General features: G+C 47.0%; 1 protein-coding gene across 2 annotated transcripts in view; it reads right to left on the bottom strand.

Annotated features, from left to right (window-relative positions):
• The window catches only part of LOC149329849 (uncharacterized), a 32,162-nt gene extending 12,208 nt beyond the window's left edge, over positions 1–19,954 (bottom strand). The window contains exons 1-6 of one of the 2 annotated variants that reach the window (XM_089560577.1): positions 19,447–19,954; positions 14,760–15,007; positions 8,181–8,285; positions 5,818–5,892; positions 4,428–4,553; positions 1,297–1,347 (exon numbers count right to left, since the gene is read on the bottom strand). In XM_089560577.1, the coding sequence (XP_089416703.1) occupies positions 1,297–1,347; positions 4,428–4,553; positions 5,818–5,892; positions 8,181–8,285; positions 14,760–15,007; positions 19,447–19,525 (684 nt within the window). In that variant the 5' untranslated portion in view covers positions 19,526–19,954. Of the gene's footprint in view, positions 1–1,296; positions 1,348–4,427; positions 4,554–5,817; positions 5,893–8,180; positions 8,286–14,759; positions 15,008–19,397 lie in introns of both variants that reach the window. The other variant, XM_089560578.1, reaches the window with a different exon arrangement.
• Positions 19,955–22,438: the final 2,484 nt, after the last annotated feature.

Genomic DNA, 22,438 nt, shown 5'->3' with positions numbered 1-22,438 from the left:
TTTTCAGTAGTTAAACCGAGTAGACATGCGAAAGCGTGCGTTTAGCCGGATTGGTTGATGATTTTGCTTTGCTGGGTCGTCGGCCGATCTGGCAACGATATAAGGCTCTGGTTAAGCTCTGATCGATCGGTTCGCGTCTCAGATGGAAGCTGATGAAGATGTCCAGTGCACAGCGCGAGAGTGCTGCATTTTAACGTCAGGCGTGTTCGGCTGCGGTGGTGGCCTGGTACGTACACGCCAAGAGGGGCACGGTTTTCTATAAACTGCATAGGAAGACATTGCCCGCTAAAACATGGTTAAAAAAAAAGGGCATTTTTGAGTCCGCGGTAAATTACCGCCTTTGTGATGGTCCAAAAATGATTGAGCTCTGTTTCATCGATTGCAAAGATGCAATACTCTTTTGTGATATCTTGCAACGGACATAGAGAAAGACTTCATTTGACACCGCAATCTCTACGATACCTCATTGCACAGCCATTTTCTGATGAACCTTTAGACATCCTTTTTCTGACTGGGCTACATAGCCTCTGGAAAGTGCTCATGATGGACCGGCAGTGTAAGTTTGTTTTTTTGAAAAGACCACATCAGCTGAATGGTTGTCCATTTAAAGGAATTGTATACCCAGACCGAGTATGGATTGGAATGCCAACTACTCCTACTGCTGTGCTCTTCGTTGTCCTTCTAGTGCTTCGTTGTTTAGGTGTGTCATATTTCGGCATATTAGTGATGTGCCTTATGTTGAGTCTTTTCTTCGTTTCTCGTGCTTGGTTTAGGTGTGTCGTACTATGCATTGTGTTGATCTGCGATTGGCTTATTCATGCTTTGTGTATAATTCATGTACATAAATCATTGCTTCAGTGTAATACATGCCATTAAAAAAAAAAAAACTGGCGATAACCTAGTGCTCTCACGCAGCACCCTTTGGGGCTGATCTGTTCGTGGCACCTCGGGGCAGACTTAGAGTCATGGATGTTGATGTGATTTTTTTTCTAACCTGCTACTGGGGCATTGCGGCTGCTAGGCAACGGCACAATATCCAAGGATGACAAGATGCTTGGTAGGTTTTGGTGAAGGCATGAGTGCTTTCGTACTGATACAAGAGAAATTTGAATCAGCGAGTTGTTAAGCTGTGGCCAGAGATCATAAACGTTTGCGCTCGTAAAACTATACTAATTACTTGGAAGCACTGCCTTCACATCGTTAACCAATCAAAGGTCAAGTACAGGGGCCCACTGAAGCAGCAAGGCCCAATACGAAGCAGAAATTATCTGTCTGGGCTCATGAAGAATCACTTACGTCCTGGGACGGAGCACTTTGGTAGGAAGACTTAGCACCTTTCTCAGGTTCCTGCAAGGAAAGATAAGAATATAGTGATTATGCAGTAAACCAGCAACCTGCTAGTGTGAGTACGAGCTGCACAGATAGCTCGCTCGTATTGCTCGCTCGTATAGCTGGTATTGCAAAATGTTTGAATGTGCCCCTCCTGCTAGGACCATGCATGGTCCGCAGTATTTCGAATAAATAAAAATAAATAACCGCAGGGCTGTGTTTTCCAGGAAACGTAGCACCATCTTGTAATTCCATGTAAAAGGAAACAGAGCACACTATTTGCGAGAAGAATCAGAATCAGTGAAGATGAAAAAATAGAACTGCTTAAAGGCGTCTCAGTTGATGTGGATTACGGAGTTTCAAGTAATTCCCGTCAGAAAAATACGTTTCGGGAGCCCGGCTTATCACGAATATCTTGCAGGGCGGGACGGATAACGCAGCTTTGCAGCAGCAATCCTTTGCATGATGTATGCTGATTGCAGGGATAGATATTGGGAAGCAATAACTAATTCGGTGAGCTAAAATTGCAACTACATATTTAAGTAGGTGAAGAGAAGTTTGCACAGCATATGCAAGTGAAAAAATTTTTTTGATGATGAACTCAACACAGAGACATAATTACTTCCGGTGCAACTCCCAGGTTTTCCAAAGAAATTCATCTGGCAACGCAATTTTACTCTACGTTTACGCAAAGGTGAACAAGATTTATTCAGACATTTTGATACATGTAGGCGGCTTCTGCAGTGCTGAAGTACTAGTGTTAGCAGACAACAGAAAAGTTAAGGACTTTAGCTGGTAATTTGGGCGAGTAACTTTAAATTGTAACAATTGGTTTATGGTTTATGGGGTTTAACGTCCCAAAGCGACTGAGGCTATGAGAGACGCCGTAGTGAAGGGCTCCGGAAATTTCGACCACCTGGGGTTCTTTAACGTGCACTGACATCGCACAGTACACGGGCCTCTAGAATTTCTCCTCCAAAGAAATTCCAGCCGCCGCGGCCGGGATCGAACCCGCGTCTTTCGGGTCAGCAGCCGAGCACCATAACCGCTGAGCCACCGCGGCAGCAAATTGTAACAATTGAACTATCAATCTTTCTTAGGCGCTTGATTTCAATTGAGGATATCCTGCTACTTTGGGCGTTGGGATTCAAAACTTTTTTCGAATAGCGCGTCCATTCGCCCTGCGCGAATCGACGTCCAACCAATGGCGTCCTTCCAAATTGCAGGCGCCACGTGACCTTGAATGTCCCACCCGTGACAGTGTACCCGCTTGGCGGCGCCCGCTGCCGCTAGTTGCGCCAGCGAATACGGGAAATATCAGGTGACGTGACGCAAGCGCCAGGAAGTGACGTTGGGAGATGGAGAACGCTTTGCGAGGGCCGAAGACGTCCGCCTTTCAAAAAGGGCGCGGGACGGTAAATTGTGCCATAGCGCCCAGGGTGTCATTCTAATAAGTGATATTCCTCTCCCTAATATCTAGCTACAAATTTCACTCGAAACCGGGCACCTACTGTTATAGCCGAAAGTTAACTATCGGAAACCTCTGAACAAGCATTCTTGTTACCATGGTTCACCTGTATTGTGATGTTCGTGAACACTGCTTGTACACCGCCGCAGAAGCAAACTAGATATTTCAAAAACCCCTTTCTAAAAGAATTAGCTGACCATCGATAAAAAAAAGGTATAGGATGCCATCAAGGATATGCGTGGTAATGTCGGCTCTTGCAGTCTCGCAGTTAGCCTTAACTGTTGGGTTTGCTCTTAAAGTCATTTGCGAAGTTCGTCCAAATCTCTGACCTCACTGAATCTAAGCAACTTAGACACCTCACTTGAACTTAGCCCCCAGCCCTTGGCATGAGGTCGAAGTTTAACTGAGGCTCACACAAGGAGGTCACCCAATGTCTTTCACAAAGCAAAGTAGTTCTAGATTTATTGACTTGGAAGGACATTAAGCCGGTGGATCTCTTCCAAACCCTACTTTTAAACGAGATGAATAGCATTAGAGCCAGGAAATGTTGCTGACTCTCAACAGCCTTCAGTGCGCAACCGGTTACGCGGATTTCGGAATTAGCACACTTATTAATAGTGCGTCAAATTTTGTTGTATATTATAGAGGGAAAAAAGATACTTTTCGAAATGTTCTTTTAAGCATAAGGATTTCATTGCAAAGCAAAAAAAAGCGACAAGAGCCTCTAGGGGAGGGCCACAGTTGGGTAACCTTGAACGGTCGATCCAAGAATGGCGCCTGAATCTCTTACACCTTGTAGTTATTAATGACAACACGTTTCCAATTTATTGGCTGCCACAGGTCGGTCTACTTTTTCTATGCTCCAATGCTCTAATCACCATTAACATGTTTCTATTTAGAGCAAACAGGGTAAGGTGTTATTTTATCATACACTTTATTATTTCATGCATTTTTGTGGTAGCTTCCTTTAGTCCGAGGCTTTTATTTCCTACAGCTGTTCCTCAACAACAGCGAAGCAACAGCGAATGCCGTGTGTATGCCGCTCTACAGACTACTTGTTGTTACCTGCCCTGAGCACATTCCAAGTGACACTCGTTACGTAAGGCAAATGGCAATGGATAATGATATTAGACGCGTCAAGGACTAAAAGTTTTCGTAAAAGCGTGGTTCTAACAGTCTTCTTTTGGTTCAGGCGTTAATATCAAGCTACATATTTGGACTCTTTGGAGAAAAAATTCTCGCCACTGATTTGTCAGGTAAAAAAAAAAAACGTGTAACACGAAAAACATTACATATAGTACACTATAGAGACATATTCAGGTCAAGCTGAAGGAAAAATAAGCTTTTTAGGCCACTTCTGAGGGTTTGCCTAACTTTCCATGGAAATATATTGAGAGGCATTAGTGCACTATTTCTAAAAGGGCCCTGAAGCTACTTTTGAGGAAGGATCGTAGTGGCTAAGACACACACACACACACACACGCACGCACGCGCACACGCGCACACACGCGCACACACGCGCACACGCGCGCACAAACGCGCACACACACGCGCACACGCGCACACACACGCGCACACGCACACGCACACACACACGCGCGCATGAGCACACGCACAAAAAGCGAGTTACCTTTGGGACCACTGCTCCTTCTGTTCGTGTCTCGCGAAGTTCCTTTTCCTTGTCTTTGCATTGCTTGTTATGTTGCATCATCATCTTCTTGGGCTCCTGGGTCTTACAAATGGAGCATGGGCTCATCTTCATAACGATGAGCACGAAAAGTAAACAGCAACAGTATTAACAAAACTGCACAGGCATAAGCTTCAAATTCAGCATAGTTTTTAGGCGCACATCTGGTAATTATGTTTTAACCGACACCCTCGATAAAAGATGGGTAGAATGCTTAGAGTTCTTGTGGCTAAAAACTACAAAAAAAAAACACGCTGGTGAAATTTGTGACCTGTTAAACGAATGAAGTTCCCATTTTATTCGCAACCAGCCTTGGCACGTAAGCAATAGTTAGAGATCTCCCAGGGCCTTCCCAGTGCGAAATCGAACTGTTCACCCAATCTTTCAGGATTGCATCACCATGACAAAAAGCAGCTCCTGACTGATGCGCGAATTCATCAAGACAGAGCTGACTAACTGCTTTAGGGTTATCTGTGTGTCCAAATTGTCGATTGCGCTGTCTTCGAAGAAATTACGATACTTGCGTTGTCTCTAATTAGTTTGCTGGCTGTGCTTGTGTTTGCTGCTCCGGTTACCGCTTGCCTATATATGCCACTCTACGGTTCATAATAAATTGTTGCAAGTTGGTGCTCGTTTGTCGTTTGTGTTTGTTCACCGTCCTCGTCTGGTTGTGCGCTTAAGCTCTCATATCTTGAAAGAAGTACGAAATAACAGCCAATACTCTTCCCATCCTGAGAATACAGTCATATGAAGAAGTCGGTACTCAATATGTTTTGAATTTTCGTCCCAAGAGAACAGTGCAGTCGCTGCCAGGATTGGAATCTCTAAAGTGGGCGTGAGCAGTTCGACACCATAGGCGCCTAATTACCAAAGCGAGTGCATGCTGTTATTTAAACCTGCAGTAGAAATCTTCATTCTGGGTTTTTTGCGCAAAAGACACGACACAAAAGAAACGAGGTAGACAGGACAAACGCTTCTCGTTTCTTTTGTGTCGTGTCTTTTGCGCAAGAAACCCAGAATGCCTAGGCACCAACTAGCCCGCAAAAACGTACTCTAAATCTTCATTTCATCCCCTTCAGTGGATACACAAGTGGATCGAAGTGGGTTATTAAGCGTCGGGCTTAAGTATATTCTCCGCGAAAATTTTACCACCCATTTTTTTTCTTCACCTCCTTAGTTTCGCAGATTGCCCTTGCAGACAACAACCCTGTGCACGTTAAGACCACATCTTTCGCATGAACGGCCTGAGAGCTGTCCTTCAATATACGTTCGACTCTTACAGACCTAACACTGATGCCACTGTCCCTGCCGATGAAATGGAGTTGTTCATTACCGCAACGGGAGATGCGTGACCTGACGCTTCGGAATCAGACGCAGCTTGGGCGCAGGAGCAATCTACGAGGTGAACCTAGAGGAAAGAAGGTAGAAAAGTATTATTTTTTTGGGAACAGCAAGAAACCCGTCTCGACACGGTTACAAATACAATGGAGCAAAAACGATATAAACTGTTACGATTGAAGTGTCTACGCATGCAAAGTTGTCCGAAGTTGACTGCAGCTCCCGTGATATTACACAGCAAATTTGGGGGGAAAATTAACTCTCTTGCCCATGCTTTCAAACAAGTGAACACACGGTCAAGAGTAGCAAGACTTGACTTACAATGAAGTGCGGTCCCACGTTATTTTAGCTGCTCATTGTATAGTGACGGTTACGCGCAATAGTTTTTTTTCTTCCACTTAAGACCGATCTTCGATAAAAACTCGGGTAGGATTTAGCTGGCTTGCCTACCTCTACTAAGAAATTGGACTCTAAGAGAGTAAATGACTAGATTTTAAATAAAACGGATCAAAAATTATTTATTACTGTCACAAGCAAAGCGTTTTTGATGCAGCTGGCATCCACAAGCGAGCCATCTACCTAGTTTTGTAGCTTAGCAGATTTACTTGTTTATTCAACTAGCCTGCTGAGTAAACCATGGTGTGGTGGTTGAAACTGTCACGGCTTTGATTACAGTTGTAACGAGTAGTTATGTAGCACCACTGGTAGGATGTGGAGTGCATGGATAAAGGGCACAATGACGGAGAGTACGAAACAATGCATAAGACGGGGCACAGAAAACGAGACACACACTTGCGCACACACGAGGCACACACGTCTATATAACGCCAGCATCTGAGTAATTCCCTTTGAGAGGGATCGTCAATGATACAAAAAGCAAAGGTGGGCACTACCAGAAAACCAGAGATAATCACTCTAATGAGCGCACATCCTTCGCAATGTTCAACACTCTCCCCACCCCACTAATGCTCTACAACTGCGGATGGTATGACAGAGCTCCCTGTCCCAACTATCCAGAGATCAAGGCAGACAGAGAACACATTCCTTGCTGATGCATCACTGTCATTACCTTTAATTATTTTCCTTACCGTCCCCGTCCTTCCTGGAGTGCTTGGGTTCACTCGGGCTTGGCAGATTATCAGCGGGCCATAGCGGATCAAACACTCTTCACTAGGCCTTAGTGCTGGCCTCAAATACTTCAATTTTTGCCGTAGAAAACACTACCTCTTTGTGCTCCCACGGGTACAGCTCAGGTACAATGGAAGACCAAAACTTTACTTAATGATCAGACATCCGATGCGGAAATTCTACGAAAGCTATTGGATTTACGCCAACGATGAATACTTTGATACTTTTGCTTTAATGAACGCTTATACTCTAAGCCGAGGCATTACATACGAGGGGGATGTGTTGGGAACGAAGATCAAAGGTGGCGGAGGTTAGGTGGACAGCCCCTTCTATGGGGGGGGGGGGGGGGGCGATGGGGAGGCTACTTGAGGCCGGTGCATTAGGAAAGTGCAGGCTTCATTCACGGTGGGTAAGGACACACGCCGGAATTATCATATTTTCCACTGTGTCATTAGCACAGCCTTCACAGCAAAAAAAAAACAAAGGAAGATCACACCACCCTGAGCTAGTTACAGCAAAATCGAGAGCAAAATCGCCATGAAAAGTTGCGCTTTGACACAGGACGTAAGACTGCGATAACGCAACAAAGACCCCGACGAAGGGATGTGCCGTCGTTTCCCTAAGTCCGGCAACCGCGACCCGCATCTTGCGGCAGTGAGATGAATATTCGGAGCCTCGTTCAGGTAAGCTCGCAGGAAATACTATTGTCATCCGCCCTGCCCCGTATAGCGACTGGGTCCTGCCAGTAACATACGACCGTTCGGCCGTCGCACTGCCCTGGGCAAAGCCTGAGGAATATATGTCAGATTGCAGTAGTATCAAGCTGTACTGCACTCGGCGGAGACAGAATAAGCACCCGCCTCGGCCGCAGTCACAAATGTGGGGCCACATGCACGCACAGATTTCAAAAAAAGGACGTGTTTCAATGAACAGATCCCAACACAGCGCAGTATATTTCGACCAGTCTTTGCGCCAGATGTCAGTGCGCTGCTTTTTAACTATCTCAGTTCATGTGGTTGGCTTGCTGTACGTACAGAACGACAGAGGACATTAGAATATGAAGCAATTTTTTGCGTTCGTCTGAAGAAGAAAGTTTTCAAAAAATTCATTTAAGCTCTCTTGTTGCTTAAGTCGAATAGTCTGATCGAAGCGAGTTCCGCGTACGAAGCACAAGCTTTAAAAAGGATGTTTAGCGGCACCTGAAGATTAGAGGCAGAGAAGGCGACTTACCTTGAGTGCGCTGAATGTTATGTACACTGGGTTTCTTTCAGTAGTATTAGGGCAAATGATCTTTTTCGTAGCGATTCTCCTCTCGGTCGATTTATCTGTTTGGAGCTGCAATGAAAATGTTAGAGAAGAGAAATCAGCGCCTCTGTAGTCTGCGAGTGATTGTCAGAAATGAATGTGCAAAGATGTTCAAGGCAAATGAAAGAGAACAGCTCTAAATGAAAAAGAAACAATCAGAGGCTAAGTTAGCTATAGCTAATTACGGACTCTGACACTCGTTAGAAATACTCTAAGCCATAAAATTGGCACAGGTTTGGCTTGACTTTATGAGGTTTAACGCTACGAAGCAAACCAGGCTATGGGGGACGCCGTAGTGGAGGGCTCCGGATAATTTCGACCACCTGGGGTTCTTTAATGCCCACTTGCGTAGCACAGATGGGACTCTAGTATTTCGCCTCCATCGAAATGCGACCATCGCGACCGGAATCGAACCAGCGTCTCTCGGGTCTGCAGTTCAGTGCCATAACCACTGAACCACTGCGGCGGTTGCTTTTAAAGCGTTACGCATATGTCTGCGTTCAGTTTAGCCTAACGCCAAACGGGTGTGCAGGTCGCAGTCTTTTCAACCTTTCTAAATTCTTGTAAAGAGCGTAATATCAATGAATGCACACGCAAATGTCCTTCACGGCTCTAAAGTTGCCATGGTATGGCGCAGTTTATGCTGGTGATCGGCAGCTTGGAAGCTGTAAAGCTTGGAAGAATTTAGGTGTTTGTTTGTTTAAAGGTATTCCACTGAATATACTTAAGTTCTGAGCTACAGTACTACTTTTGCGGCTTTTTAGAATATCTTTTCCCTAGGCGTTTCTAAATACATTTATAGATTTATACAGTTATTTACACTTCTAAATACATTTATACATTTATTTATACTTTAGCAAACCCAACATTGTATCCGGTTACTTAGTGCTTACTTAGTGAGGCGCCACGGGTGAGGACGAGGCTCGCCTAGTTACCAGGGTTATAGCAAATTATAATTTAATTTTATTGTTTATAGGCAGGGTGAGTGAACTGAGTGATCCTCGCGCATATAAAGGCGTATAAATGAGCGAACCATAACAAGGATACCTGCTTTCGAGAGGCATGCAATAAAATGAAGTTAGTTTTCCGGGTCACCTTCATTTTTCGCATAACGCACCGCACAGTGTCCGTAATCAGAAAACCATAGAATGCATGCCGCGCTCCACTTTTAGTGGAGTTATTGTTGCAGAGCGCTGGAAATTAGAGGGAAGGATCCCTGCATCGATGTTATATTAGAAGTGGTAATCGTTACCGTCCAGCGTCCACGACCCCGCGACCACCCCGTGCACATAGCCTTTGCCGAGTGCCTCGCGCTGAAAACACTATGTGGTCGTTTCGCCGACCTGAACTTTGTGCTTGCCGATGTTCAACTATTAGAGCATATGAAGCAGAAATTTTTTTTACTCTTAAAAATACAGGCTTCTTTGAAAAATTTGTGTTCACACGCTATATGATGATTGCGGAAAACAACTGTTCTGTAATATTTATCAAGACTTCTTTAATGACTAAACAATTCCTGATAAACGGACATATTTTGGGCATTGTAGTAGCGAAGTATTTGTTGAGCCCTTTGGCAGGAAAAAAATTTGGAAGAGACCCTTAAGACTGCTTACATGTGAGAAAGAGTACGCTCACTTTGTGAACACAGACGCCGCGCAGTGTGGTCAATTTTCGATGGAGGCGGAATTCTGGAAGCCCGTGTACTGTGCGATGTCAGTGCACGTTAAAGAACCACAGGTGGTCGAAATTTCCGGAGCCCTTCACGACGGCGTCCCTCATAGCCTGAGTTGCTTTGGGACGTTAAACCCCAATAAACCTAAACGTAAAACAAAACCAACCAGTGTAATGTAACCCGATGCCACGCAGCTAGCCATTCTACCTCTGCATGGCTCTATGTAGCCACCGCCACGGTGCCGCCACACCACTTCTGATCTGCGCGTTGATTGCCTTTAGGGCATGACTCGATAGCTAATGGATTAATGCCATATACGCGCGACTGGTCTTTCTCCACTTAACAATCATAGATACCTTCGAGTCCTTATACCAGACATAGAGCAGTGGTGCAGCGATTAAGCGGTGCGCCGCTGCCCTGGGATAGCAGGTGCTGCCACCAGTTGGGTCTACTCTTTTCTTTCCGAGAAACCTCAGGCGACCATTCATTAATTTAACCGCCACCTGCCAGGTTGCATGTGGGTGCCACCTTTTATTGTTACCATCCAGTGTCACCGCACACGCATCCACGCACACGCAAGAACGCAAGAATTTTCGCTTAATGGGCCATGTAAGGCTTACATCTTAAAAGAACTGATGAAAAAAAAAAACAGACCAAAGTATATCGGCAATTACGCGAACAAAAATAAAAAGCTACAACTTGTGCACCTTTCGCTGCTGGTGAGTTTTATGCAAATGCTGCATTTTTGGAATTCGAACGTGTACATAAGCTTAAACCTAAATTTTGGATACGACAAATTGGTAGTTGCTCAGCTCGGCTATGCCAGGATATACGTGGTGAAAGCTAAGGCATAGCTTGGTCAATCCCCCGGCATGTTATCAGGCATGCGACACAGCTGGCGAAGCGAGTGGAGGCGAGCGCAAACACGAGGCAAGCGATGTGACGTCACACCAAACAGCGGCGGCGGTGGCTCTGCGGCGAGGCGCGTAGTGTTACGTCATGTCAGATGGCGCGGCGAGCGCGCGGTGTCCGCCAGCTGCGCCGGTTGCTAGGCAACGGCTTAAGGTCGGTCTCTCTGCCTCCTCGGAGCACCGCGACAGCGAAATCACAAGTTCGTGGCCAATGTAGCTGTCGCTACAAAAGACACACGGCACCCCTATCTAAGAGTCTCCCGCATTACGCCGGCTGGCGTGAACGATATCCCATTATGTCTATCAAATATGCCGGTGGAGATTTGCAGATGGCACCAGGCTTTGCGTTCGTGGGCAATGTCCAAAGCGCAGAGTGGATTCGATGTGTTTGAGGAGTCTTCAGGACCACGCGTTGGAGCAGATGACATCAAAGATTGCGCAAAACGAGAGCCGTGTTACATGCATGCAGGGTGTTGTTACGCGCCCTCCACCCTCGCCATACCCTCCTCGCAATCCCCCCCCCCCCCCTCTCGTGATCAAGGAAAGGAGCCACGTGAGGGTAGTCGTGGGGTGTGCGTGTCATAGCTAGGCTCTTACAGCCGGTGCTCTGAATGCGGCACGGATCGCAATGTGAAAGAAAGCATTCAAACATAGGACTTTTCTCTATATGTTTCGAAAACACTGCGGGCAGCTACAGGGCTACCTTCAGAAAACAAGAAGTAGTTCGAACTGCAGAGATCATAAAAGCTGTTTCAGACGACATTGGCAATCAGCATATGCAATGCTCCAAAAATGGAACATGAAAAAAAAAAACAAAACATGCGTACTGACTGTAAAATTGGCTACAATTTTTTTTACGCGATAGTGTTAAAGATGCCGTTTCGTAGAAAATCTGGTGTTGTCGTCGCTTAACCGCTGCACCACAGCGCCAGGAGTGGTACGAGGACTCCCAGGGATCTAGGAATGTAAAGTCGAGAATAGCCAATTCCACATACGTGGGCATTAACCCATTAATGCTCTGACGTCACGCCCTTAAGGCAGACCTCGAGTGTCTTCTCCAATTTTTTTCACCGGTGTTTTAGAAAGGGTTTGTTAATTGTCAATAACAATTTTCATCTGCGAAACGTACTTTCATAGTACGGTGTTTAGAACGTGAATATGTTGTTACAGATAACCGAGAGAGAGAGAAAAACTTTATTATGGCAAGTGTGTTGACCCTCCTTGGGTCCCTGGACAGACAGTTAAGCGCCCAATTACCACCTAAACCAGGACCACCTTTGAGGCGTCTATGCTGCCTGAGTACGAAAGTTAGAAGGTCGGCGTTGAACTGTCGCTGAAGACGCCCGAAAGGCCCTATCGCAGGTCGCCTACTACTTCCAGTGAGCTGGATTCGGTTTTGCGGGTTCTCCCTACTCCCTGATCCTGGGGCTGCTGTCTAGCTGGCACGTATGTATCTTCTTTGCACAAACCCTTCCGCTCCTGTATTGGCGATTTTCGCGACCCAGAAAGGGCACCTAAATCCATCTATACTGCGGCGTTTCGGAGGGCTGCTTATGGGGTAAGTATAAGCAGAATTGCTCTTGCTTTCAAATTTCACGCTAAACTAGTGCATTTTTTTTGTCGCTGGAGGCAGCCTTGTTTTAGACAAATGATTTGTTCCCTACGGTCTAGAGTAATAAGTGAGCGACAGATTCAGGCCCGGACTTTGGAAACGGCTGGCGAAAAAGAAGAGCAGCACACGGTTGATGCGCGCTTTTAAGATAATTTAAAACCTAAGACACCGACGATGAAAGTTCCCGTGAAAGGGGTGAGTCATGAAACTAAATGATATGAAAGTCTGCCAGACACTGTCGCTTAGGCTCTATTTCATTATGCCACCGCCTTCTGCCTTTCGTGCCAATCTATTTTCATTCATTTAACCATCATAGTCTTTCAGTCGTGATTACATAGCCGATTTTTGCCTTGAGGCAAAAAATATCGCACTCCAAAAATTAGTCATGCCCTACTTTGAAGCTTTTATGGCGTCAACAGGTGGAAACCTATAATAAGAGGTCACCTTTTTCAGCTTAATGTCTTCTCGGAGCCATTAGCTGTGGTTTGTGCGTTTAGCTTATTCATAAGCATTGGATGAAAGGCACGTATTGAAGGTAAGCCTGCTATGATACGATTAGTTTTGTCCGATTCTATTCGATTCTTGCCATCTGCTCGAGTGTGACTAATACCAGTGACAGTGAAGGCATGGCTACTGGATTCGCAAATACATTAAGAATGAAAGGAAATTCAAATGAAATCATTAACCCCTCCCCTCTCTGTGCATAGACAACAACGTCACAATAAGTATACGATGCAATGTGATCTGAAATTTGTGAGATACCAGTGTGCCCCATCGTCCCTCGACCCAGCGGTAAGCGCGCCACCGTGAATTGGGAGAGAAGCCATTCCTGCTTCTCGCCCCGCTCCCAAAAATGACGTGACGTCACGACACCTCACTAGCTGCTTAGGGAAGGGTCCAGTCCTGAGTTAGTGAGTAACCAATTGCCCCGAGTCGGGCAATACCCGAGGGGTTAAAACAGGAGCTCGCTGCGGGAAACTGTCTTGCATCTTGCCAACGTGCTCTGATAGGCCCCTTCCTATCCGCCGATCCACTGACCCGACCCCTGTCGGCTGCAACGACTTGGTTAACCTATGGAACCTGGATTTTAGCAGGCAGAGCATTCTTCCGCAGTATGCTTTCGCTCGCTTTAGGATAACTTTACTCGCGTGTTCTGCTGTTGCCTATTTCGCACAAACCTGCCACGGCTGCGACTCTGCACCACGCGTTGGGGAAACATGTCGCGTACGAGCAACGCCTGAGTGTAGCTGGCACGGAAGCTCGCCTTCCCGGCCGGCTGGACGCCGAGTGACCACATAAATTCCCAAGGGATGTCATGTACAAAACTGTTCGCGTTTGAAATGTGCCCACTAGCAAGGTGTGCTCTGCGATGTTTCTTAATTAAATGGCGCCTTGTATTCACATAGGTACAGTCTTTGTCAAAAGTATACAGCCCAAGGGATCTGCTTCTGAGCCCTGCAGCGCAGCTCGTCTTGAATACTCAGGAAACCTTCTCTCACGAAGGCGGGAGGAAGTTGAGCCCTCAACCCTCCTAAGTTTCAGACCGTGAAATGAGTTAGAGAGCCCCGCTAAACGGAGTGGAGGCAAACCCCTTGGACTGTATATTTTTGACAAAGACTGTACCTTCCATCCCAGAGATTTCAATTTTTTTGAAACATAATCTGGATTCCTGATAAGGACAAGCCCAGCAACGCTCCGGCCAACCCGTATAAAAATTGTCTATAGACAGTCTCTAGACTATTTATACACTATAGCTTGGTTTGGTTTAGTTTGGTTTATTGGGGTTTAACGTCCCGAAGCAACAGAGGCTATGAGGGACGCCGTAGTTAAGGGCTCCGGAAATTTCGACCACCTGGGGTTCGTTAACGTGCACTGACATCGCACAGCACACGGGCCTCTAGAATTTCGCCTTCATCGAAATTCGGCCGCCGCGCCCGGGATCGAATTCGCGTCTTTCGGGTAAGCAACCGAGCGCCGTAACCTCTTTGAGCCATCGCAGCGGGGCTTATACACTATAGCCTTCATATAAATGTTTCTTTTTGTCATAGACAAATGTCTACTAAAAGTGTATGTCCGTAAATCTATAGATTGTCAATAAACGGTCTAAAGCAGTTGCATTGCCTATAGACTTCTCTAGGGTTTGTCTGTCGGGAGTCTACAGACTTTACAGACAGAAGTCTATGGACCATCTATAGACTAAAAAAAAATCGCAAGAGAACGCGAAACCGCCTAACGTTCCACTAATAACCGGCACTATATATCACAGCAGTGTTAATTCACGATAGAGGGATTCAAGCTGGGCATCTTACCTCTGAGAGGCGGTAGTTGAGTCCACAAACTGAACATGTAAAGAGGTTGCGGTTGGTGCACATATTCATACATGAAGTACAGTAGCCATGACGCCCAGGATCTCGGTGCAGCACGGCCGACACGTTGTCGCACTGTACGCACACAGCATCAGGAGGCAAGTCTTCGCAGAAGGTCACTTGGAGATCTTCGGGCACGTGGGGTGCGAATCCCCGGATGAGCGGACTGACCGGCATTCTTCGGCACGATTCTGCACGTCAAATGGAGGACGAATTTACTTTTTGGCGGAATGAACCCTTCGTTTACGGATGTATAGGTACCGAAAACATTGAAAAAGATATCTGCATTTTGAACGCAGTGAGGACGTGCTATGACTGGCGAGTAGTGCGCGTAATATTTTAAATGCGAAACGTTCACCTTTAGGATCATCTGTCATATCAACAGCTCATCGTCCTTCTAGCCGCAACAACCACATCAAGACCGTATACCCACCCGCTGCAAGAACTACATCACATTTCCGTTCTTTTTTTGTCATATCATCTCGGGACTGGAACGATCTGCCGCCGGAAGCCGTACTCATCGTCAACTGCATCGACTTCAAGAAAAAGATTGAGGCCATCTTTATGTAATCAGTAATCTTTATGTGTCATGTAATCTTTATGTATCCTGTAATCTTTATGTACTGTGTAATCTTTATATAATCTGCATGTAATCCGCCCATCCCTCATGTAATGCCCCACAACGGGGGCCTTTGAGGTAATAAATAAATAAATAAATAAATAAATAAATAAATAAATAAATAAATAAATAAATAAATAAATAAAAACTTCTAGAGCTGAGCACGTCCCGACTACAGGGTTAGTGTCTTGAGAAGTGAAAAAAAAAACTGACGCTTTCTTAAAAGAATGATTATTTATTTATTTATATATTTATTTATTTATTTCAAATACCTACCGCCTCTGTTGGCCATTATCCTAGGGGGGGGGGTGACTTGCAAACACAAAGACAAAAAAAAAGAGCGCGAACAAAAGCAACGATCAGTTATAGAACGAAAAGACAACTACCAACTAAAAGCGAAAGGCAACACATCGAACAAGAATCAAGGTGTCCAAGTAAAAAAGCTCTTACACAATTAAAAAAGCAGGACTCGAGCTATGAAGTAAATCAAATTGATATGATGTTCTCTATGGCACATGAAAAATCAGGTCCACGTAAGCAACGCGGTGGCACATTCTAAACTTTCGGGTACTGATCGCAAGATAGCTTGATGCGACTGCGATTCTTCTACATCAAGAAAACAAAATTTACCAAGTCGGATAAAAGAGGACAGAAGTAATGCGAAGAATTACACCTCCTCGATGGTGGAGCAGAGAACGCAAAAGCAGGCTCTAAAATAGCTTGGCATGAAGTGGAAATCATTTCTATCGGAAGAAATCGATCGATTCTGCATCTGCTAATATAGATAAAACCCCGAATACACTGAAAAAAAGAGCACATAAGAAACTTTTCACCCAGCTTATGCAAAATCATTATGCCAGTTAGTTAAGGAGGGACGCGGCTAGTAAATAAAAAAAATGCTTAGAAATAATTTTTACTGTTTTGGCATCTGTTTGTATGTCTATTGTTATATGCTGCCCCGAAGTGCACTGAAGAAATAGTTCTGGAATTGCCCAAAACAAAAATTTCTAAACCGCGGCGGCTCTTTGTGGCGGGGAGAAGTTCGAGCAATAAGAGTTTCCATCATTTACGGTCAGCTCACTAAGTACTCGACTTGCGGAGCAGATTTCTTGACTGTTTTTATCTATTCTCAGTCCGTTTACTTGTTCTTAATGCCGCGCGTTCACATTTACGACAACATTGCTTGGATCTTTAAGGCCCATTTGTGGTAATCAAAGCGGGAAATGAAAAAAGTTTGGTTTAGTTTGGTTTATGGGGTTTAACGTTCCAAAGTGTGGGGACGCCTTCGTCCCCTGCGTTCACTTTCCCGCACTGCACCCCACTGTTGTTAGCTGCCCCCGAAAAGCACTCCCTTTAGTTTGGTTACTCTAGCTAACAGGGGAGGGCGCTCGCGTCGCAGCGACAGCAGCGCCACGGATGGCGTGTTTGGCCGCTCGCGCGCGGGGGAAGGCGAGGTCTCTTCTGCTCGGCGTCGGGAAGCGTGTTGGACGTTCACGCGCAAAGCTCCGCTCTTGGCCGCGGGCGTCCTCGTGTGGAAACTTCTTCCCCTCAGCTCGTTCCGTCGGGCCTCGGAGTTTATCCCTTTGCCCTACCGTGGGCGGACGTTCGCTCGTAGCCGTGCTGGTGAGTCGGACATCCTAGATTCCTCAGTGTATTTTGTTGCTAGCTGGCGTTATTGTTGCTATAGCAATAAATGCCTTGTTTGTGTCAGCCAGTGTGTCGTTCCTTTGTTCCCGTAGAGCACGGCCCGCCGTGGTCGGTGTGCGCTCAGTAGCGTACGCGACCACGGGGTGGGGTCTGCGCGGCTTTGAACCATGTCAGCCGCGCTTAAACGGGGAGAACGGATTTATCCCCCCCATTTAAACCCCACAAAAGCGACTAAGGCTATAAGAGACGGCGTAGTGGAGGGCTCCGGAAATTTCGACCACCTGGGGTTCCTTAGCGCGCACTGACATCGCACAGTACACGGTCCTCTAGAATTTCTCCTCCAAAGAAATTCAACCGCCGCGGCTGGGGTCGAACCCGCGTCTTTCGGGTCAGCAGCCGAGCACCATAACCACTGAGCCATCGCGGCGGCTCGAAATGTGAAGGCGCATCGACTCTCTTGGCTGCTTCTATATCTTTATAAGAAATCAAGGCAAGCAAGTGTGATAGTTTTGTACACTACAATACTCTTGCTGCGGTCAAGCGCTGCACGCAGCAGTACTGTGGTTTCTCTGTATTATAGCGATTTACACAAGTAACATCAATCACAATACATACAAAACTACGGTGATTGTACCCGCGGCACACCATCCTTTCGTCACGCCCATAAACCTCATTTTTACACTTACAGAAGGCAAAACGGCTGCCCGGAACACGTTATCGGCTCGTTTCCGGCTGAACACGCGATATCTGACGATAACATTTGATTAAAAATGGTCCGGATGTAAGCATGTGCGGTTAAACTCATATGAGCTCATTTGTTCGCTTTCCTGGTCGTAGCGGCTTTGGGATCTGCGGAACACAGCTCGATCGTTCTAAACCTGTCTTTTGCCCTCTGTACTACTTTTGTAACATAGTTCGATTGTGTTAGACATGTTTTGCCCTCTGTACTACATTTGCAAAAGTAAGCCCCGACGGCGGCGGGAGCGGCTTAGCAGCAGCGCTGCGCGGCACGTCGGAGCTCACGGGTCAGGCCCATATCAGTAAGCACTAGACGCTTATCAAAGCATAAATTTTGTTGCGACGTACTATAGTGCTCAATTGACTTACAAGAGACTAGAGTGTGACGGCGGCGCTTTCCGGACCCACGGCGGAGACCACATGCAGCGTGCTTGAAAACAAAGCGGAAAGGATTCTGCTGTTCCACCAGTCAGCCGCGCCCCCCCCCCCCCCCGTCGTCTGCTCTTTGCAATCTGAGATCAGTGTAGACATGCGCCTCGCATTGTCACACAAATGTCGCCGCGCTAACTTCGGCGATGCGATAACGCTGTGGTTCTTTCGCGACAAGACGACACAGGGCAGAAGAGTCACTGCTGGAATAACAAAATCCTTTCGCTTTCAAGTGCGCCGCTTGCCGGCCCTATCAAGCGTCCGGTAAGCGCTCCGGCCAACATGCCGGGCGTTGAGAGTCATGTTAAGCGCGTTAGTACATTCCTAACTAAGCTAATGCTCGCAGTGACAAATGTTACCAGCACCGATAAAATTCGGGGCAACTGCATGAAAATATGTTCCTGTCGCTGGGGGAGGAAAACTACGCGAATAATTGACATGTGTAGAAACAAGGCGAAAGCCCTGAAAACTGATTACTTATCAGTTAACGCTTTCGCTGGCAACATTTAGTGACTCATGCCGGGATGGCAAAGCTCGCATGCGCCACAAACGAACGCTCCGAAGCTAACCACCGTCAAGCTGGTCACAACCGCGTACTCTCGAAGAGCATCGTCTAATTCAGTTTGGTTACTAGTTTTCCCATTCTATCAGCTTACAAGCTATGTGCGGAACTGTTAATGTTGCAACACTGTTGATATTTAGGCTGTGAGCGCTGAAACAGGGCTGATTTGTCAGCATGGAAATCTCTAACAACACAAAACCACTACATAAACTAAAAGAAATAAACCCAGTACTAAAAAATAGGAACGCAAACGCTTTCGGCGTGTTTTAAGCCGTACTACCGCAAATAACTTTAGCAAATCAAACGCTTCTAACTTAAAGTAGTTCTTGTAGCTAAAAAAACGAAGCTCACACCTCGACCTCTGATTCGTTTAGGTTCGCTAGAACCGTAACTTCGCATGCTGTTGCGAATTCGTACCGGCCTTTTTCTTATTGGGCGCCATGTTCAACAACAGAATGCGTCTATGCTCTAATCTGAAACACAAGCAACGCGCATCACTTAGCGAAGGTAACTGCTTATTGCGCATCTATGGCTATCAATACGCTCTAGAAGCGGGAAAACAGCATTCAAGCATGCAGACACTTACTGTTAGTATCGTAAAGGAGGCAGCCAAAGTTTCCGCGAAAACAACCCACCTTTCTTCGGCGTGTCGATGCGCAGCGTCAAGCCTCGGAGAGGAACTGACGAAGTCTGATATGGCCCTTCTGCTGCCATGGAAACCAGTGATAACCACGCAGCGGACTTTTTTCATTCTTTTTTTGGCTCACGTTTAGCAGCGCCTCAAAGGGAAACACTTCCGACTGAAAAGGGGCTTATCAATCTTGTCTGGAAAGCGCCGGGGCGCAAGGCCGACGCGTCAGAAGCGATACCGTTCTGCTTGCACAAAAGCCTGTATCGTGCTGAGCCAGCATACAGGGTACGACGGGCTTGCATACCGCCGCGGCCGTAGAAAACTACGGAGCGTGTCACTTTTGAACTGAATGGGCAAATAATGTCTTCTTGCGTAGCCTCATCTTTCCGTAACGTTACTTTTCTCTGAATGTTTGGACTTTTACGAGAAAAAAAAAATGGGCGCAGTTTTGTTCTATACAGATTTCGCCACCATTAAAATGTAATTTCGCAGGATTTCGGATGTGACCTTCTCTTACCAAACAACATTCGAAAAAACAGTAATATTGGCGTTCTCAGCACAAGGCACTCACCATGCCGTCTGTTTCAAGCTATTTTATTGCTCTGTTTTTTTTTTCTAGAACTGATTGAAGATATTGTAGAATATCTCTTGCGGCTAGATGGCTCAAGGGTGCGCTACAGAGAATACATAGCGACGTATGATCAAAGTTCCTAAGCTCTAGGGGCGACGCTAGTTTCTGAGGAGAAGAATTCTAAAGCAGCGTTGAGACTTGTTCCCACGCTACATACAATTCGCACCCAGTAGACTAAGGAGTTGATTACTTAAGAGGCGCCAGCTTGCTTAGTACCTGTCCCCCTCCTGCCCCTTCTGGCGGTTGAAGGCAACGTTCTTAAACATACTTAATTATACTCAGTTTGGTTTCGGTTATTGGGGTTTAACGTTCTAAAGCAACTCAGGCTATGAGGAACGTCGTAGAGAAGGGCTCCGGATATTTTGACCACCTGGGGTTCTTTAATGTGCACTGACATCGCACAGTACACGGGCCTCTAGAATTTCGCCTCCATCGAAATTCAGCCGCCGCGGACGGGATCGAACCCGCGTCTTTCGGGTCAGCGGCCAAGCGCCGTAACCATTGAGGCACCACGGCGCGAATAGACGCCATCATACGCAAGGCAACTAAGCGAGCCCTGGATCTCCCCGTGGCTACCACTGATGCCAAACTCAAGACATTGGGGGTGCTAAACTCCTACCAGGAGCTGCGGGAGGCCCACCTCGTGAAACAATACACGCGGCTCACGCAGACGGCTCCTGGGCGCCGCCTGCTAAACCGCTTACACATCCAACACGACTGCACTCCAGAGGAGGCGGAGCGAAACCCAGTACTATGGCGCCATATGCTCTGGGTCTCCCCGCTCCCCCGTAATATGGACACCGACATCCATGAAAACAGACGACAAGCGCGGGCTCGGGCTCTTGAGAGACAACACGGCTCCCGACCCGGTGTATATTATGTAGACGTAGCAGGGCCATCGCCCACGGGATTTTACTCGGCCGCTGTCGTTCACCAGGAAATGCACGTTGGTGGACTCTCCTTTCGAGCCCCGAATTCAATGCGGGCCGAGGAAGTAGCGATAGCGCTTGCTGCCGCCCACGCCAATTCGAGAATAATCATCACGGCCTCCCGAAAAGCATGTGAACATTACTTGGCAGGGGAGATCTCTCTCTTAGCTGCTTGTATTCTACGACGGACTGCCACTGATCCAACACCCAAACGAATCATTTGGGCTCCTGGCCACCAGGGCTTACGAGGTAATGAGGTCGCTGACGCGGCTCCTCATCCCAGCTCTTCTGGCTCGGAGACTAACCAGCCGCTGCTGCGATTCAGGGAAATAATAATTCATTATAGCGACAACCACCGCCTTTTCCCGGCCCCTGCAAAAGGGCTGAGTAAGACGGAGGAGCGAACTTTAAGGCGCCTGCAGACAGGTACTCTACTCTGTCCTGCAAACATAAAACATTACGATCCTAACACGGATGGGCGATGCCCACACTGTGGGGAGACCTGTGATATCTTCCACATGGTGTGGGCATGTGCTCCAAATCCCCACCTCCCCCCTTCCCCTACGCCTTCCAGAGAGGCATGGGAGACTGCCCTCCTCAACTGCTCCTCGCTTGAGTCCCAAAGGTGAAACGGGCGAGAGACGAGGCCTCGTCATGCGGTGTCCCGGACTAGGGACGCCGACCATGTAGCGGGGCAACTCTGTGGCTCCCAAACTCTTTTTCACAAAATAAAAGTTTTCACCACGACCACCACCACCACGGCGGGGTTATACTTAGTTTCCAAACTGCCGGTACGACGCCGGGTGCAACTTGTACCTAGGCTGTGAAGGGGGTGCTGCGGTCGAAGGTTGCGCCACTTTCGCGGAGCGAACGGTTCGGCTTGTCGTCGTCCTATGCGCGCGTGCGGACTGCACACACGTTTTTGTGCGGTCTGTGCTGCTCTTTGACGGTGTCAGCGTGTCGTGGCATTTGCCAGAGGACTGGTCGCGATGCTGTGGCGAGGAACAAGCTAGGCCCTGAACTTGTTCGTCGCTTTTGGTCAGCAAGTGCACGGTGCAATAGCAAGTATCCTGTGGCGCGGCAACTCACACATTCATCGTGCGGTAGGATGCGCTGACGTCCATCCAGCATGCTAAGGTGTTTTGTTCTCGGTTTTACCAGCTGGTACAGGACAAAGAAAAGTGGGAATCCCCCCCCAAAGTGACCCCAAGATTCTTCAAAAATGCGCTAGTGCAGTTCCCTGCGCAGATAAGCTGCTTGGGAAGACAAGTACAGTGTGTGATGTCCACTATCAGCCTTCGGATATCGTGAAACCATAGTGGCATTATCAACAGCAGTGTCGTACAGATATAGACTAGGAGGAGACTTGCCGAGCTGCCTGCCTGCTGCGCGGAAAAGTAGGAATAGCCGAAGAAGATATAGAGAGCTGTCAGCCA

The sequence above is a fragment of the Amblyomma mixtum genome, chromosome 9, assembly GCF_055824585.1.
Source record: "Amblyomma mixtum isolate Tamu chromosome 9, ASM5582458v1, whole genome shotgun sequence".
Lineage (NCBI taxonomy): Eukaryota > Metazoa > Arthropoda > Arachnida > Ixodida > Ixodidae > Amblyomma > Amblyomma mixtum.
Note: the sequence above shows the minus strand (reverse complement) of the source record. Positions and strands in the feature narration are given on the sequence as shown.